This window comes from Stegostoma tigrinum, chromosome 21 (genome assembly GCF_030684315.1).
Source record: "Stegostoma tigrinum isolate sSteTig4 chromosome 21, sSteTig4.hap1, whole genome shotgun sequence".
NCBI classification, from domain to species: domain Eukaryota; kingdom Metazoa; phylum Chordata; class Chondrichthyes; order Orectolobiformes; family Stegostomatidae; genus Stegostoma; species Stegostoma tigrinum.
The window spans coordinates 14,878,448-14,898,645 of NC_081374.1; the positions used below are offsets into that span (position 1 = coordinate 14,878,448).

The window sequence follows — 20,198 nt, forward strand, 5'->3', positions numbered from 1 at the left end:
TGTGCATGTCTATGTTTGGCTTGGGCTACTATAGTTATCTTGTCCTGTAAAACTGATGGCCTTCATCGTCTGAATGTACTGATATTAAGGAGACTTCATTGTGCCATTTTGTTGCTAATTGCTGTTCATGTATCCTGATGGCTAGGTTACTTCCTGTCTGCCTGATGTAATGTTTGTGGCAGTCATTGCATGGTATTTTGTAAACCATGTCAGTTCTGCATGTCGTGGGAATGGGGTCTTTAATCCATGTGAGTGTTTGTCATAGAGTGGCTGTGGGCTCGTGGGCCACCATGGTTCCTAGTGGTCTCAGGAGTCTTATTGTCAGTTCTGATATGCTCTTGATATATGCAGTGTGGCCCTGTAAATGCTGCTGTCACCTGTGGTGCAGTTGGAAGCACTCTTGACTCTAAGTCAAAAGTGTCTGGGTTTAAGTCTTCGTCTAGGACTCAAGGGTCAAAATAAAAATTGCCACTCCTGAGGTGGTATGTGAAGTAGCTCCACAAAGGCTGGTATCCTGTCACCAAGTCAGCCTTTATTTACACATGCATAGTACATAACACTGACCCAGCTAGCTTAGAACTGTCTCCTAGAGTGAACAGAATCGCTGACACTCCTGTCAGCCAGGGCCCTCTGGTCAGACCAGGTTAACAGCCCCAGTCAGGGAACTCTTATTCTATAATGCCCACTTGGTTGATCTCATTCCAGCCACTACAATAAGAACTGTCGGAAGGTGTTATCTTACTGGTTAAATGTTGAGCTGATACCTGTGCCTTCCCATTCAAATTGCCTGGTGTCCTTTATTCCCTATGGGACTTATGAACAGAGGAAGGCCATTTGGCCCTTTGCATATATTCTGCCATTCAAACAAATTATGGCTAATCTGATATAACAAAGTGTGGAGCTGGATGAACACAGCAGGCCAAGCAGCATCTCAGGAGCACAAAAGCTGACGTTCTGGGCATAGATGATAAAGGACAGAAATGGTAAGTGTCTAGGCCCGAAATGTCAGTTTTTGTGCTCCTAAGATGCTGCTTGGCCTGCAGTGTTCATCCAGCTCCACACTTTGTTATCTCGGATTCTCCAGTATCTGCAGTTCCCATTATCTGTATGGCTAATCTGGTAATCCTCAACTCAATTTTCCTGCCTTGTGACCATAACCCCTGATGCCCTTAATGATAAGAAATCTATCTCCTTGAATATAATTGACAGCCCTCTGTGGCAAAGGATGCCACACATTCACAGCCCTCTGAGAGAGAGAACAAAAAAAAATTAAGGTAGGAACTACATTTCAAAAGCATTCCATGCGGCTGGGAGACGTTCGGTGAAGGATACATGTAGGTGTAAGGATGTGTTTCAGTTTAAGGCACCGATGCGAGCGATGTGTCAGGCTGGGAGCACCAGGCTGCAGTCCCCGCTCAGCCAGCGCAGGGGGCAGTACAGGCAGCGACGAGCAGGAGCGGAAGCGGGTCGGCGGAGCTGAGCTGAGGTGACGAGCTGCATCATTTTTCATCCCGATAGCGTGCGACTCTTTCGGATCTAAAATCTCCGGCCGCACTGAAAACAAGCGTAATTGTGAAGTCTGCTTGCGTTTAGGCACCGGATGGTTTTATTTTCCTGAAGCAAGGAAATCAAATCTTAATTTACTTTAAGCCGGTGTCCAGCCAGGAGTCTCTCGAGTGTACAGGCCTGAACCAGAAATAAATGTCCCAGTTTTATAAAGTTACATACAGCTTAACGCACTCATGAAATTTAAAATTTAGTAAGGAAGTAATTTATTCGTCGATGTCGGCTGCCTTTTTTTGAATGCAGCAAAATATTTTGCTTAAAAAAAGTCTTCCAAATGCGATTATTTACAGTTTAAATGTCTGAGGCACTAAAAGTGAGTATACGTTAGATAAATGCCTTTTAAAATTGCATGAATTAGAGTTTTTCTTGCTCCACGTAAATGTGAAATGGTTTATGATCAATGGCTGTAAATTCGATCTGTCTGCTAATTTAAAAGGAGAGCTTGTAATGCAGTGGGTGGTGTCCCTGCCTCTGAGCCAGAAGCTATTTGATGGCCAAGGAAGATGCATTCATAATGTAGCCAAACTGCAAAATCTGGTTCCACACAGTAGTGGAAGAGATTTCTGGGCAGCAGTAAGATGGAACAAAGAGTGAAGCCTTTACCCATCACAGTATGTAGCTTCAGAACACTATCTGCATGTAAAATAACATGTTTCCACACAACTTAGACTCCATTGAGTTGTAATAGAAGCCATCCTGCGAAGTGATGAATGGTTTCACTTCTTCTGTGCTGACTGTTTCAATCCTTGTTTTTCTGTAGCTTTTTTTAAAGGAAAGGTGAAAATGGCAGATTAACTAATAATATATTATATTAAGAGCATGAAAAAAGCATATTCAGTAGATAATGTGACAGTCAACACATATCCGATGTAACAAAATATTTTTCAAAACTTTAATTGTGGTGCGAAGGGAGAGCATTTCGGACAAGCGAATACAGCATTTCTGGATATCGAGAATGATAATGGATGAGGAAAAGTACTTGGAAAGAAAATCACCTACTTGAAGGGTTTACCTGATGCACTTGACTCTCAGCTAGCCCTATGTACTTGCATCACTGCCACAAAGTGGGATCCAGGAAGGATGTGGTTTTTCAGATCGTTAGTACCTTGCCACAGACATATCCACTGGATGTAAGGAGCATGTGGTTGGATTTTCAGGTGCATTGGGCATCAATTAGGCAATATTTTCACTGCCTCAACACTGGTATTGTAAAATGATTTTACAAGGTTAACTAGCTCAAAGCAAGTAACAATTTTCATATAGCCAATATATGCCGGTGCAGTGGCCCTGTAATTCAGCCTTAAAATAAAAGAAAAAAAAATCTCCTATCAGCACCATTCCGCTACCCTCCCTTGCCACTCCCCTCTTTATCTGCAGCTCCCTGTACCCCACATCCAGTCCTGAAGAAGGGTAATACCCAAAACGTTGACTTCCCTCCAGATACTGCCTGGCTTCCTGTGTTCTTTCAGCCTCCTGTTTGTCAGTGCTGTAATTAGGTTGTGTAATTAGTAGTTAAAAGTACAGAGAATCAATTCAATTTACTATACTGAAGTGCCATTCTATATTATATACTGAAGGTAGGCTTGAACAATAATCTGTCACCTGTAATTGAACAAACAACAATGTAACAAATCCTGATGGCAACTCAAGATGGGAAACAAATGCTGGCCTTACCAGCAGGCTCTATATTCCCATGAAATAGTAAAATAAGTGTTCTGAGTTTTAAGAGAGATGTTTTTTGTTTTCTTCGACCGCCCGTCATGCTTCTCATGGGTAGCTGGTAATTGTTTCAAATTATTGAATGCATAGAGGGCTAAATGCTAACAACAAGCCTACATAGTAGAATTAGGATCTTGGAACACCTTAATGTATTTCCATAATAATTTAATTCTTATTTTGTATGCAGCATCTCTGCTAGTGAACTTCGCACTCACCGGTTGATGACAAAGTACATGCTCCTTCATTGCTCTTATAATGGATGATAGCAATTTTTTCAATATTTAATTCTTTTTGAAGACTAGAGAAGGTGGAAGAACCTTGTTGCTAGGCAGATATGAAACCCATTTGGCATTTTAGTGGCTTTGTGGGAAGATTAATTTTTTTTCTGGTTTCTTTTGCTTTTTCTTGAGTTTGTGATTTCTTTATATTTTTGAAATATGTGGTGTCTTGCAGCTTTTCTCCATTTAAATGTTCAAAGACGTTGAGATGCATTCTGGTTTTTGCTGGTTTTTCATTTTGGGTGGGTGTGAATGATCCACTTAGCTCCCGTTTGTAAGAGTTTCTTTCATTCAAAGTATTGCTGCTGGCTGCATTGAGTGAAAAGACCAATATGTAATGTTCTTCTGTTCCTGTAGGCCTTGCTTTTACACGATGCAAACATGCTTTTGTCAATCTAAACTGATGTATTGCATATGTAAAAATGAAAGTTCAGGTGTTGTTTGAAATATCAGTTTATTGATTGTTAACATGAATATACCTTTGTTTCAGGCAACTATTAGATTGTGAAAATGACTACGGCTTCTGTCTCAGATACATATACGTCAGCTGACGCAACATGTAGAGTCTCAGTGGAAAATGTTACCCAGGTAATGTGGACAGATCAGAAGTTTCTTTGAATGTATGACTGTCTGTACAGGCAGTCCCTGGGTTAAGAATTGTTCCATTCCTGAGTATGATCGTGAGTCGATTTGTATGTAAGTGAGAACACAATGAGAAATAATATAAAATATCTATTTGTAAGCATAAGTGAATGTTTGCATGTCGGATCCTTAAATTTAATATTATGGAATCTCGCTCATAAGTACAAGCATTCTTAAGATGGACGTTCATAAATCAGGGACCACCTGTGTATACTCAAAAATTAGTAATTTATACATTGAAGTTTCCTATTTGCAAAGTAAATGCTCAGGTTTGGCTCCACCTAGTGGCTGCTGAAGCTGTGTGGGAAAGACATATCTCGTGCCTTCTGACTGTCCATCATCTCAGAGTCAATGGACAAATGCTTGAGGATGAAACAAAGTGGGCCAAATAAATGAATCTTAACTAAATGTTTTGTATTTTCAACTATAAATTGCATATTCAGTTTTATATCAATTCAAATGTAAACAGTAGTTGAAACATACTGAGTTCATACTTGGTGCAAAGTTCTCTATCAGTCTGATCATCCTGTTCTGAGGAATTGTGGTTCGCGCAGCAATCACTTTACAAGAGTGAAAGATAATATTTTACTAAAAACAGAATTTCAGAGGTTATGCATCTCACTTTTAGTTATTTATAATTGGACAATGAACACAATTATACTTCTTAATAAAATAAGGGTACGATGGTTAGATTTTACACTGCCAGTTGCAAACTTGAAAAGTTGTTTATCAACATATTTTTAACATAACAGTTAGAATTACAAAGGTATAAAGAGGGCACTTGGCTCATTCTATTATTTAAGAAAGGAAGGAGACAAAAACAAGGAACTATGTCAGTTAGCTTAATATGTGGTATTGAGAAAATGTTAAAGATACTATTATAAAAGATGCAATCATAGAGTACTTAGAAATACACAGTATGATCAAGCAGGGTCAGCATAGGTTCATTAAGGGAAATCATGCCTGAAAAATTTGTAGATCTTGACAATCTATTCAATTATGGAAATAAATGTTATTTTTGAAATCTGTTGAGGTTTTTAATCTGGTTCCATGTTTCAATGCAGAATGACTTTTTTTTAAATGTTGCTTATTTTGAGTTAATGGAATTACATGCAACTAAATATTTTGGTATATACTGCCTTCTGATATTTTTATTTATTGCCTTTATCCACTGAAGTTTTAATCTGGCTTCTAGCTTGAGGATTTTGGATTTAGGAAACTAGTACTTGGGAGCAGGAGTAAGTCATTTGACCCTTTAAGCTTGTTCTCTCCATCCAATAGGACCATGATTGAACTAGTTGTTGTCTGGGCTTCAATTTCCTGTCTTCCCTTCTTCTACCAATAATCATTCTGACTCAGCCTTGAATCAACTTATCGGTGCAGCCTCCATTATCCTCTGAGGAAGAAAATGTCACATTCTAATCACGCTTTGAAAGACTCTTTATAAAAGGAAAACTTAAAATATGTTCCCTAGTTTTAGTGTCTCCCTGATTGCCTGACTTTTATATGCAATTGTCCTTGCAATAAATCATATTCCATTTGTTTTCCTAATCTCTTGCTGTACCTTTGATTCACTCATTGTGTCAGAGTTCTGCATTCTGTCTCTATTTTAAAAAATAAACTACTGTTTTTCAATTCTTCCTGCAAAAATAAAAGTTATTCTTTCTGCATGTTATTGCTTTTGCCAGAAATTTGCTTGCTCAATCTCCGTCTCTGTCCTCATGACATCTTGTTGTTATCCACAAATGTAATTACAATACATTCAAACACTTCATCAAAAGCATTGGTATTGATTGTAAGTAGTTGAGCATTTAGCATTGATGCCTTTGGCGCAGTTTCAGTTTGCCAACCAGAAAAGGACGCATTTGTCCCTGTTGTCAGTTAGATTATCTACTGTTAGATAATTCTTTATCCACGCTAATATGTTATCCCCCAAACCAACTGTAATCCTGTGCACCAGCTTTTGATGTGGCACCTTATGAAATGCCTTTCGGAAGTCCAAGTACACCACTTATATCCACTGACTTTTACTTTGTCAAAAAGTGTTAGTACATTAGTTGAAACACAGTTTTTCTTTTGCAAAGCCATTCTGTCTCTTTGAAGTCATTGTGATGTTCTAAGTATCGTGCAGTACGCTTAATAATGGATTCTAGCACATCCTCCATGATGTTTGGCTAACTGGCCTGTAGTTTCCCGTATAAAAACCGAAAGGACTGCAGGTGCGGTAAATCAGGAACAAAAAACAAAGTTGCTGGAACAGCTCACCTGGTCTGGCAGCATCTGTGAAGACAAAAAAGGGTAACATTTCAGGTCTGGTGACTCGTCCTCAGAACTTTGAGCAACTTTGTTTTGATTCCTGTAGTTTTCTGTTTATGCCACGCTCTCCTGAGTAAAAGGCTTTGCCATTTTTGTTTGGCTGGGACTCTTCCAGAATTGAAGGAATTTTGGAATCAAGGTAGCTGCATCTTTTAAGATCCCAGGCTGCAGATTATCTGTTTCTTTCAAGTTAAAATCATCTTTCTTTACTTAACTAATGCCATCCTTAATTAACAGAGCCACTTTTCTACCTTTTTTTAAGATTCAGTCGTTGTGATATACCCTTCAACTCTGCCCAATGTTCAGGTCCCAGCCTTGCTCACCTTTCAATCATGTATTTATAATGCTATTAGGTCACATGTATTTATCTACGTCTGTTCTAGCTATTCATTCTGATTGTTACAAATGCAGTATGCCTGTTTTGCCTTGTCAGCTGGGACACTTTTACCTTTATATAGTCTGTTCCTTCCTGTCACATTCTGGTAATCCATGCCCAAATTGCTGTTCTGCTTTATTACTTGTTATCATCCTTACCATATGTTCTCTCACTTGACCCCCTCTGCTCCCTATTTAGTTTAAAGCCCTGTCTATTGCCCTGGGTATTGGTTCATGTATGCTGTCGCAAGGGTACACTTCTCATTTTCAGCAGTACTGTTTCCATGCCCCCTTAATGAAACCCACTTCTCCCACACCTATCTTTGAGGCATATACTTATTTCTCTTATCCTATTTGCATATGTCAGTTTGCTTGAGTTTCAGGCAACAATTCAGCAATTATCATCTTTTTAGGGTCAGTTCTTTTCATTTGGCCTCCAGCTATTCACACTCCCTAAGCAGAACCTCTTTCCTAGTACTTGCAATATTATTAATATTTGCTTGTATCATGACGTCTAGATCCTCCCCCTCCTACTACAGTTCCTCTTCATTCCAGAGCAGATGACCCAAGCCTTGACTTGGGCAAGCACTACTGCTGCCTGGACATTTGTTCTTAGATGTAGTGAGCTTTGCCTATCCTTTTGACTGTACTGTCTCTAATATAATTGCATTCCTATTTTCTCCCCTGTTTGGGATGACTTTCTTTACCACAGTGACTTGGTTGTTCATTTATCTACCCTGCAGCTCCTGGTCTCATTCAAATAAATTGAAAGAACTTCAAAACCAGTTGACGATTGCAAAGGCTATATCTTGTGCATGCCCATCATTGGATCCCATTATCTTCCCCACTTGTAGTCACGTTCTCCTGTGTCTGACCACTGACCAAATCAGAAAACCTTGTAAAGGGTGTGACCAACTCTTGGAACAAAGTGTCCAGATAACTCCCCTCTCCTTTAATGTGTCGCAGTGTCTGGAATGTACTTATTGAACAGTGTTTGGAATGTACCCATGTATTGTCTACTCAGCTTTGTCGGTTTTATTTACTAGAAATCATCGAGTTCCAAAGCATCAATGTCCCCTTCAGATAACTATTATCTGGCACGAAGGCGGACGCTGCAGGTGGTGGTTAGTTCCCTACTAACTGAAGCAGGTTTTGATGCAGCAGAAAAGGCAGCTGTTGAAACTCTGACTGAAATGCTGCAAAGCTGTGAGTAAAAAATAGTTGGTTTTGTTTAGTATTGTTCAGTTTTAAAAGAGTTAGATAATTCCATTAGTGCACAGGTTAATTTAAAGTACAGAATTGTTAATGGTTTGTTGATCATGTTGTTAAAGATGGACCTTTTTTTTATGACGGACTGGAATCACACCTTAGAGTCAGCTGGGACACTGGAGTGGTACTTAGGAGGCAGAGATCTTAAAAGTGCATAAAAACCAAAAGAACTGTGAATACTGTAAATCAGGAACAAAAATAAAAGTTGCTGGAAAAGCTCAGCAGGTCTGGCCACATCTGTGGAAAAAAAATCCAAGTTAACGTTTCAGGTCCGGTGACCCTTCCGTTAACTTTGATTTTTTTCTTCACAGATGCTGCCAGACCTGCTGAGCTTTACCAGCAACTTCTGTTTCTGATCTTAAGATTGCATCCTGTTAATAAACTACTATCAAGGGGAAGAATTGCCTTGTTTCATACTTTGCCATTTGGCTTGGATCCCTTTAAAAGATGAAAAGCATTTGATTTTTTTTTTAGCCCCAGCTTAGAGAATGCCGACCAGAAACTCAAGTGCATCACAAACCACAAGGTTTATGCTGTAGTATTGTTATAAGTTGTTATGATTTTCTTGTCAACTTGGTAAAGATTGTGGCAGAAAACCCCTCTGCCCCTGTGGAATGCCATGTATTTTGAGCTTTCAAAGGTCTTTTTCATATTTCAGTGCAAAAAATTAGCATTATTTAAACCAGAGCTACCGTTCTCATTTGGTGTAAAATACTTCTCTTGACAATTATTTTCTACATGTTTTTATTCACTTATCCTTATAGTTGCCTGTGCACTGCTCCCCTGTTTCTGACCATCCTCAGCCAACAAGTTCTAGATTCTACTTTACTTTGAAGTAGATTGGTGCAAATTGAGAGTTGCTTTGAAAGCCATCAGTCACACCTGTAGGCAGCCTTAGCGTCATGCGTTTGTGAGGTATGACTTGCACTGTCTTATCTGCTTTTATAATGACCTAACCTGGGTGTGTAGCATCTGTGTTATCGCATGACCCAGGTCAGATATTTGTGTCTTTATCTGATGTACATCTGCAGTCTCCTGTATGAGATGGACCGAGTTTGTTTTGCGACAAGGCCGGATCTGAATTTAGGATGTTGTGCGACTTTGTCGAGTGGTGAGCACAAAACAAGTATGATGACCGGGCTTGGAAAGTTTAATTATACAATCCATCTCCCCACCCCATCCCATACTGATATAAGCTCGTGGTGACTAGTCACTTGCTGGATTCAGGTGAATAGTTTCTTTGCAGCAGCATAAATCCCCTGATATGAAATCATCTTTTATTGTCCAAGGCACACTGATGTGTCTGAATCTTAATTTGAAAATGACTTGAGTTCAGAGCAAGGTTTCATTACTGAGATAGTGGCTTTTCCTGACTTTTCTGAATAGATTTGCCTGTCTGCTGAGTATCTTGGGAAGTTACACGGTGTGAAGCTGGATGAACACAGCAGGCCAAGCAGCATCAGAGGAACAGGAAAGTTTGACGTTTTGGGTTGAGACCCTTCTTTTATTTTGAAGAAGGGTGTTCATCCAGCTTCACACCGTGTTATCTCAGATTCTCCAACATTGGCAGTTCCTACTACCTTTTGAGGTTTCTGCCTTTTTTCTGAAATATGGCAAAGTGGTACTGCAAAAGTAATATTTATATTGTTACGTTGACGAAACTGTGGAGAATGCTATCATGCACCTGAATAATAGCGAGCAAATTTACTTAGTTTCTATTTTATCAGTTTTGTTAGACATTTTTATTAAGTAAGCACTGCATAATAGAGGAATAGAGAAATATGCGCCATGTATCTTGATCCTCAAGCACCACTTTATTTAAATAGGAACTTCTTTTCTCCCCTAGATTTATCTGAAATTGGTCGAAGTGCCAAGGTATATTGTGAACATTCAGCACGAACTCAACCAACCTTGTCAGATATTGTGGTTACTTTGGCAGAAATGGGTATGTTCTATATTGTGTTCAAATGTTGACCAAGTTTGTTAAATTTACTGAATATTTTGTATGACATCTTAAACCACAACAGCCCAAGGTTACAGCAGATGGGTGAGAAGTACCTAATTTGCAGATTTTTCTTTTCAAAAATAGTTTGCCAGCAGTAGCTTAAATGTTTTGTAAGAGAAATGTGCTTGATGCAGTGAATATACATTGGTGTTGCATCATTAGTGGTTTGATAATCATGTATTTTTTAAATTGGATAGCTAAAGTGAAACTTCCCACTAGCATCATCTTATGCTCATTGTGCTTACCGGTTTTGATTATTTGTATTTCTGCTCTTTGGACAGCTGCATTTATGTAGCAACCTATTTCCTGTTCAGGATGTTGCACAACACTTCACATTCAATGATTGCTTTTTGTGGTCTGGTCAACTTCTACATGCAACACAATACGAGACAAATGAACAAATAATAGTTTTCTGCACTAATCTTTAATTGCTTCCTACCTAAAACATTCTAAAATTGGTTCTAATGTATTCAAGAATAGTACACAGACTAGAACCAAATCTGTTGTAGCCTCATGGTCGTGGAACTGGATTAGAAGTAAAAAAAAATTAGTTTAAATTCGGTCGTAGCAATTGTGAAATTGAATTCCGTATATCTGCTCATTTATGCCCAATCCCCAGAAAATGAGATGAATTAGCAAAAGTGCTGAATTGCAAAAACCCAACTGGTTTACACATGTGCTCCAGCACATCTGTACTTGGGTTGGCCTGTATAGACATGAGTGATTCATGATCCACTGAGGGATATGTGATTTAAAAACTCTCTTTCCCATGTCACCGATGTCCCAGGGCAAATTTTTTAAACTTTTTACCATTTAGTGCTAGATTGCAATCCTAGCTTTGGTCAGCCAGTTTGGTCAGTTATTTTTTTGACCTGATGCAGAGTAAGGTTTGTACTCTTGCTTCTAGAAAATTCCTGTAACTCAGTTCCGTACTGAATCTCTTCTGTGATAGCTTGACTGTTTCACTTTCTGTGCTGCTGAATCTTGTGGTCTTTTACCGAAACTGTTAAATAATGTTGAATTGTAGTTAAGTGCTCGCTGATTTGAGTTAATGAGGAATTGCTGAGAGTATGGCCATTTGTACTTTGTTTTACTCCTATTCAGGTTTTAATGTGGATAATATTCAGGCTTATGCCAAGCGATCGCAGAGAATGGTTATTACAGCTCGTAAGTATGTTTTCACCAAATGTTAATTGTGGAATATTGTGACCTGCCTGAACCTGGGTTTTATTTAAACACTAGGGTAAGGTATGGTGTAAAAAAAAATCTGCCTTTCAGAGGGGAGAAAGAGACCCATTGCATCACATTAGGAACTCTATGTTTGCCACTGAACAGATTTTGACCCCAGCAAGCTCAACTTGCATTAGGAACTGCATTGCTGACTGCAGGAGCCAAGTGAAATAACCCACAATAGATTTTTTTTATTGGTTTTGTTATTTTGAATTTTTTCGTTACTTACAATCATTTCATTTTATCTCAAGTTATTTTGTGCATGCTCTCTCACCAGCCTTAAACTAGTTTTTTGTTTGCTGCTTTTGTGTGGTTTCACTCCTTTCTAGACTTTCTTTGGATCAAAAGTATCAAGGATTTATTCAGCTTGTTAATTATGGTGCATTCTGGTCTTCTCCAACCTTTACTTCTATTCCGTCCTACTGATTATATGCCTGGTCCAAATTCGCGGAATGTCCTGCAAGCAAATGGATCACTACAACCTCTGTTAGAGTGACAGTGGATGCCACTCTTTCGCCATTTCAAATGATTTGGGGCTGATGTTACACTATCTGCCAGTCTAACATTAAACTCATGATGAGTTTTACTATTCTATAGTGCAACTTAATTTACATTATATCCACTTTCCTGGTACACCCAGCATTTGCATTATACTTGTCTCAATAATCTTGGATTACACTTTCAGAAAGTATTTTAACATAATTATAGCACTGTCAGTTGCATGCAACTTGCCAAGATACTATCAAAGCACTTTACAAACCCATGACCTCTACCACCTAGCTCAAGGGCAAAGAGTGTAAGGGAACGTTACCACGTGCAAGTTCCCCTCCAAGCAACATAAATTGCTGACATAGTTCCAAATTATGATGTTGCCTCTGGGTCAATATCCTGGAACTAACTTCCAAATGGCACTATAGGTGCTCTTACACCACAGAATTGCAGTGATTCAAGAAGATAGCTCACCTTTTCAAAGATGGTTAGGAATCAGGAATAATACTGACTTAGCCAGTAATACCTACACCCTGTGAAAGAATAAATAATAAAAAGTCTGGCATTTGTGAAGTAATCAATTTGGGGGACTAAGAATATTGTACAAAATGCATTATTTCCAAAATGCATTTTTCCTGGAAGTGTGTAATTAAAATGGATTGATCCTGATGAAAATATTTATTAGGTTAGCTAATTTTACATTAGTTTGTTATTTTGCTTTTAGTATTGTTAATGTGGATAGACTTTGACAATTGATAACCTTCATGTCTCCAACAGCTCTTACCAATTTGGCGGACTGTTCTGAAGCTGAAGGTGGACTCATCTTTAGTTAGCATGTATGCATTAGATTGGCTACTGTTACAAAACATTTCTGCAGACATTGATGCTGTTCACAGTTTTTAAGTAAATTGCAGAAAAGAAAACCACACCCAGCTTGATTTGTTTTGCACTGATAAGTTTCTTGACGAAAGAAGTCTAATTACATTACCATGCAACTTTTCCCTTACAAATTTATGCACTGATGTTCTTTGCCCCTCTATCCTAAATATTGGTTGTGTTATCACGTCTGATAACACCCCTCTAGTGAATCAGTTAGGTGATCCATCTTCATTTGCGTGTATTGTGATCACAAGTGGATATTTGACTGTATGATATTTAGCCTGATCCATTCCTCAACCACTGTCTATACATGCACAGTAGTTTGTGATGCACTATTGCCCTTTGACTGCAGGTTTTCCTTAACTTACTCATTTGTATTATCATTTTCCAGTGTCAAATCTGTTAAAATACCAGACATGCTTTTTGAGATAACAAGGTTAGAGCTGGATGAACACAGCAGGCCAAGCAGCATTTTAGGAGCAGGAAAGCTGACTTTCGGGCCTAGACCCTTCATCAGAAAATGCTTTTTGAATGGTGTGGGACAGAGCAGAACTTCAAGAATGCTAAAGCCAGTTGCAATTGTCTAACTTCTGCCCCCCACCCCCACCTGAGATAGTGATCAATTTAAAATTTTGTTCTCTTTAAGCTCCTGTTACGAATACCCCAGCACCCCCCAGAGCACTTTCTACAGGACAGAAGAGAACGCATCCCTCGTACATCCCAGCACATTTTCCAGAGTTCCCTGATCCTCACACCTATATAAAGACACCTGTAAGTGCAAAGCTATATTTTGTGTCCTACCTCACATTCTTAACGGAGTTTATGAAGTATTGTAACCAATCACAAATTTGAGAGTTGATTTAAAATTCTGAAATTTATGCTTTGGTCTGTGGATGCTAAAGATATGTGCTTGTGCCACTGTGTTAATGCTAAGCCCACTTTGCAGAAGAAACCTTAGTTTGGAGAGAAAGCATTGAGAGTGCAGCAGTAAAATGATTTAAAAAGTGGCATTGTAAATCTTTGGAATCCTGTTAATGTATGAAATATGTAACAAAATTTAATGTAATGAAAGCACAGTTTGTGATTTAGTTAAAACAAAGCAAAATTGTGAGTATTCCCCAAATTTGTAATAAAAAGCCAAGAAAAAAATACTCAGATTAAGTTGCAACATCTAGAGAAAACACATTACTGGACGAGATTTTGTAGTAGCAGGGCAGCTGCTGTTGGTTACCCCTTTAGTTTTATTGCATGGCAAAGGTGTGAGCAGATAGTGGTGCAGCTAGTGGTACAGGGCATGTTGGACTTGAGTGAGTGAGCAAGCAAGCAACTATTTACCTGGTCAGATTGAAGGATCGAGAAGCAACGGTGCAAGGACTCGGACGACTCAGAGGAATTGTGAATTAGAGTCGGTGAATTCGGTGTCAAAGAAAGGGAAAGAAAACTGAGATTTATGAAGGATATTGTTATGCTGGAGAGAGCTCAAACGAGGTTTACCAGGATTTTGCCAGGAACGGAGGGCAAGAGTTGCAAGGAGACACTGTTTAGGCTAGGACTGTTTTTTCACTGGCGCATAGGAAATTGAGAGGTGACCATATAGAGGTTTATAAAAATATGTAAGGTATAGATAAAGTGAATGGCAGGTGCTTTTCCCTAGGCTGAGGGATTTCAAGACTAGGGCCATATTATTATGTTACTGTGTCATTAAGGTAATCGTTAAGATAGGTGGAAGTGGTGCATATTTGGTGCCAGAGCAAGGTCAGCCACGTAGTAGATGGAGTTCCTTTTTTACTCCTTGGGAGCACTTGTGTACGAGTATCACAAACTATGAGCTTTCTCTGCATTCTAGCATGTAGAAGGCAATGTCTATAATCAATTTAATGGACAAATTGCCTATTGCAGGCTGACAAGGTTCTGCTGCTTCAGTGGAATAAAATACTCATATGAGGGGGAGAGGAGGACCCTTCAATATGTGCTTTTTGTTTTTGAGTGGGACAGTTTCAAAGTTTGAGGGGAGTTCGGCAGCCTGCAAACTTTCCAATTGGTGGATGGAACTAATGATGGAGTGATGCAAAGTGAACATCAGCCACTAGAATATTTGCATTTGTCCTGCATCTGTTCCTTTGTAGAAATTGCTGTTGCATTTGTATTCGTTTTACATACAGAAATTAGCTGATAAGTCCCATCACGTGCCCTTCCCTCTCCCTTTTTCATTCAACCTCCATCAGCACATCATTCTTTTCTCACTCATGAATTATTTAGCTTTCCCTTAAACACTTCTGTGCTATTTGCTTCAACTGTTGCCTTTTGTGTACCACTGATAATTACACAAGAGGAAAGTAATCTGCACATAAATAAAGATGAGTCATATTTTTCTACTGTTATTTTGACAGCAAGATCTGGCCCAATGACCATTCATCAGAATATAGGCTGATCTTTTAAATAATTTAGAATAACAATTCAGTTTAACCCCCATTTAAATTTTGAGAAATTGCAGATTAGCACTATTAGAACAAATTGCTTCATCAGTTTTTGCAAGTGTATCTATTTTAAGTAAGTGGGATTTTCGAGCAATTTTTTTCTGGTGTTTGATGAGGTCAGATGGTTGTGTAGATTAAAAGAATTCCACGCAACCAAATCGAGCTCTGACATGTCATTGTTCAGAACATTAGCAGGGAGGAGATGAGAATGTATATATTTAAGTACATTTTTCTCCATTGTTAGACAATCAGAGAGCCAGTTTCTGATTACCAAGTGCTGAGGGAGAAAGCTGCATCCCAGAGAAGAGATGTGGAACGAGCTTTGACCAGATTTATGGCTAAGACGGGAGAGACCGAGAGTCTGTTTAAAGATGATGTCTCAACATTCCCATGTAAGCATTTAATTTTTACTTTTGTATAGAAGTATTTTAGTAGGAAAAGGCAAATTTCTCTGGAAAAAAAAATTGCTGAGTGTGGAAAAGAGTGCTGCATGGTCCTAGACTCTTCCACAAAGGCAAACAACCTTTCCACATCTGTACTTCAGAGTCTCCTAAGAATCTTGTACGTCTCAATAATGTCACCTCTCATTCTTCTGAACATTAGGGAATACAGGCTCACCCTACCCAACTTCTTCTCATATGACAGTCCCTCCATACCTGGGATCAGTGAACCTCCTCTGGACTTCCTGCAATGTTAGTTTGCATTTCCTTGGATAAAGGACCCAAACTGTTCACAGTATTCCAGCTGTGGATTTATGAGCACTTTGTATAGTTTTAGCAAGGCCTCCCTATTTCTTATACTCTGTTCCCTTCGAAATAAAAGCCTAACATTCCATTTGCCTTCTCCATTGCCTGCTAAACTTGTTTGCTAGCCTTTTGTGATTTATGCACAAGGACTCCCAAGCCCTCTGTGCATAGCTTTCAGCAGTTCTTTCTCCATTTAAATACTATTCAGCTTCTGTATTCTTCCTTCCAAAGTGCATAACCTCACATTTGCTCACAGTATAGTCCATCTGCCAAGTTTTGACCACTCATGAAACCAGCCTGTATTTGTCTGCAGGCTTTGTTTCATCCTCACATCTTGCTTTCCAATATATTTTTATGTTGTCTGCAAAGTTGACTGTATTACAGTCAATTTCTTATGCAAGTCATTAACATATGAAGTCGGTAAATGTGGTCCTAGCACTTGTTATGGGTTTCCAACCTGAAAAAAGTCCCATTACCCCAACCTATTATTTTACCAATTCTCTGTCCATGCTAATATACTAATTCAACACCACGGGCTCTTATCTCATTAGGACACCACACATTAGGCTACTTATCAAATCCCTTCTGAAAACCCAAGTGTATTTCATCCCTGTTTGCCCTTTATCTATGCTGTTTGTTACCTCCTCACAGAATTCTCACAAACTTGTCGGGCATGATTTCCCTTTATGAACCAATGCTGACCCTGCTTGTTCATAGTATATATTTCTAAATGCTCGATGATTGCAACTTTTATAATAGTGTCTAACATTTTCCCATTACCATATATTAAGCTAACTGGCTTATTGTTCCCTGTTTTCGTCTCCTTCCCTTCTTAAATAACAGAATGAGCCAAATGCCTTCTTTCTGCCTTTGTGAATCTAAATGTCTGTTATGTTAAAAATGGTGATGAGCAACTTGTTGGGCTTGCAACTGGCAGTGTAAAATCTAGCTATTAAACCCATATTTTATTAAGAAGTAAATTGTGTTCATTGTCCAATTATAAATAACTAAAGTGAGATGCCGAACCTCTGAAATTCTGTTTTTAGTAAAATATTCTTTTTCACTCTTGTAAAGTGATTGCTGCTCGAACTACCACAATTCCTTATCTAAGTGCCTTGCTACCATCTGAACTTGAGTTGCAGCAGATGGAGGAGACAGATTCCTCAGAACAGGATGATCAGACTGATACAGAGAACCTTGCACTAAATATGAATTCGGTATGTTTAGAATACTCTTTACATTTTTTTTACAATGTTGACAATGTAGTCTACTTAGGCAAAGATTTTATAAATTGCTGTCACACTTCCACCTTGTGGGAGAAATAGCCTTGGACTTGGAACTTTTTTTTGCCGCTTGTAGGATATTGTGTTGCACTGTATGATTTGAGTTAGTGGTGAATCTTTGAGCAATGTTATGGATACCTTTGAGCCATTCCATGAGGCTATCTATTGCGACAAACTTTTAATGATTGTTTCTGGCTTCTCCTGATGTGGCTTGTTATAAATATTTGTGTGGGATTGGAGTGTAAGAGTAGGGAAGTCCTACTGCAACTGTATAAGGTGCTTGTGAAATTACATCTGGAGTATTGAGCACCATTTGAGAAAAGTTATTTTAAGAAAAGATACAATTTCATTGGATGCACTTCAAAGGAGGTTCATTCGAATGAGGGATGGCCTTATGAGCAAAGGCTAAACAGATTGGGACTCTATACTCACTGAAGTTTAGAAGAATGAGAGGTAATCTCGTTGAAACACAGGATTCTTAAAGCACTTGGCATTGTAAATACTGAGATGTTATTTACCCTCATGCGAGAGTCTAGGACCAGAGGGCATAGTCCCGGATTAATGGCACCATTATTTAAGATAGGTGGTAAGGAAAAGTCAGGGAACTATAGACTGGTGAGCCTAAAGTCAGTGGAGGGCAAGTTATTGGAGCAGATTGTGACGCACGGGATTTACGTGCCTTTGGGAAGACTAAGTCTGTTTGAGGGATAGGCAACATGGCTTTGCACATGGGAAATAGTGGCCCACTATCTTGATTGAATATTTTTGAAGAGGTGCTAAAGAAGACTGAAGGCAAAGCAGCAGACATTGTCTGCTGTATATGAATTTCAGCAAGATGTTGAAAAGGGCTGTGCATAGTAGACTGGTTAGCAAGATTAGATCGTGTGAAATCATTAGGGAGATAGCCAACTGGATACAAAGTTGGCTTGAAGGTGGGACACAGGGTAGTGGCAGAGGGTTGTCTTTTGGACTGGAAGCTTGGAACCAGTGGTGTGCCACAACGACTGGTGCTGGGCCCACTACTTTTGTTGTCATTTATATAAATGATTTGGATGTGGATATAGTAGGTATGGCTAGTAAGTTTGCAGATGACACAAAAATTGGTTGTGTGGTGGCCAGCAAAGAAGGCAATGGACCAATGGATTGAGGAGTGGTAGATGGAGTTAATTTAGATAAATGTGAGGTGTAGCGTTTTGACAAGTCGAACCAGGGCAGGACTTACACAGTTAATGGTAGGGCCCTGGGGAGTGTTACCAAACAAAAACCTAGGGGTTCAGGTGAATAATTCCTTAAACGTGGAGGCATAGGTAGACAAGATGTTCAAGGCTTTTGGCATGCTTGCCTTTGTAGTCAATGCATGTCATATTATGGCTATACAGGACATTGGTGAGACCGCCTTTCGAATACAGTGTACGATTCTGGCCTCCCTGCTACAGGAAAAATGTTGTTAAACTTGAAAGGGTTCAAAAAAGATCTACATGGGTGTTGCTGGGATTGTTGGGCCCCAGGGCCTGTTTCCACATGGCAGGGATCCTATGAATGAATGGTTTAAAAGACATCTGGATGGGTACGCGAATAGGAAGAGTTTAGAAGGATATGGGCCAAATGCTGGCAAATGGGACTAAATTGTTTTAGGACAAGTGGTCAGCAATGGCAAATTAGACTAAAAGTTCTGTTTCCAATCTGTTATGACTCTATAAAATAGTACTGACAAACTATTAGTATTAGACATAAATGACAGGATCACAACTCTAGTTGAGACAGGCTAGTTGAAGCATCAATAATGGCTAATGCAGCAGATCCAGGATCAATTGGAGTTTGTCCTTTTTTCAATGGCTAAGTATTTTGTTTTTTTTCCAGAAGATACCATCCCACAATTTGATGAATCCTCATTCTGTAACAACCATTTTCTGGTTCAGTTGTTTTGGGCTTTGAAACAGCCACTGTTAATGGACGAGTATTCTATCTTTGACTCGTCTCTTTATCATGGGTGAAAGCAGTATTACCTATTTGAATAATCTTTCATGAGTAAATTTTAATTGCTAATTGTTTTTGTACATACATAGTCCATTGTTATTATTTGATCATGGATAACTTTGAATAATAATGAAATATTGAGTTGAAAACTGGATTGATGTTTGTTTATCTCTTTGCGTGATAGTTGTCCACTCTGTAACTAGGCTGTTGCAGTGTATTCCTTCCTAAGTAGTTTTATTGCCCTTTGTTAATTTAAAATATTTTCAAAACTATTGCTATTAAAGGCACTGGAAAGAGGAAATATTTCTCACAGTGCTGACTGAATTCTAAATGCAAACTAGTGAGTCATTTTTTGCAATGTTAGCCATGCTGTAAATGTTGTATTACAAAGCATCTTTGTTTTTCTAGGATGAAATGTCTGCTGAAAAGGAAAATACCATGTTGCAACAAAGCTCGGGATTATCAAACACTAAGAGTAGTGAAGAGCCAATGATTGACAATCCATATCTAAGACCAGTCAAAAAGCCCAAGATCCGTAGGAAGAAATGATTTTCTGGAGCCAATGCAAGAATGATTTGAGTGAATGCCATGCATTATACCCACACAGTTATTTGAACTGAAGAAAAATTTTGTTGATTTGAAAACTCTTTTCACCTTTGGAAAATGTGAAAAAGGAATTGCAGACCTAATGGAGTCATGGTTTTTAATTCTGGAAGATTTGCCAATTTGGTAACCATGAAATTTGGATTACCAGTACCTGAAGCCAGAATCTGTTGCATTTCTGTTCCAATGGAGCAAACATACTTCTGTTGCTAGTTTTAAAATCTACTTGAACTTCATTGCAGTGCAGCTCATGAACGTCTTATGATCTTTGTCTTTATGAAGGTCACATGTCACATCGACTAAGACACACATTCAAGTGTGGTAATAAATGGCTGTTTCTTCAA

At 38.8% G+C, this 20,198-nt stretch overlaps 1 protein-coding gene across 2 annotated transcripts; it reads left to right on the top strand.

The window, feature by feature from the left end:
- Window positions 1-1,423: 1,423 nt before the first annotated feature.
- Window positions 1,424-20,198, top strand: taf8 (TAF8 RNA polymerase II, TATA box binding protein (TBP)-associated factor). Of its 2 annotated transcripts, none has more exons than XM_048553462.1 (9): window positions 1,424-1,486; window positions 4,054-4,151; window positions 7,943-8,102; window positions 10,012-10,110; window positions 11,275-11,337; window positions 13,415-13,539; window positions 15,490-15,637; window positions 17,066-17,208; window positions 19,660-20,198. In XM_048553462.1, the coding sequence occupies exons 2-9, from the start codon at window positions 4,074-4,076 to the stop codon at window positions 19,798-19,800; spliced, it is 957 nt and encodes a 318-aa protein (XP_048409419.1). In that variant the 5' UTR covers window positions 1,424-1,486; window positions 4,054-4,073; the 3' UTR covers window positions 19,801-20,198. The 2 variants fall into 2 exon arrangements, with proteins under 2 accessions (XP_048409419.1, XP_048409417.1); XM_048553460.1 differs by having other exon boundaries at window positions 1,454-1,879.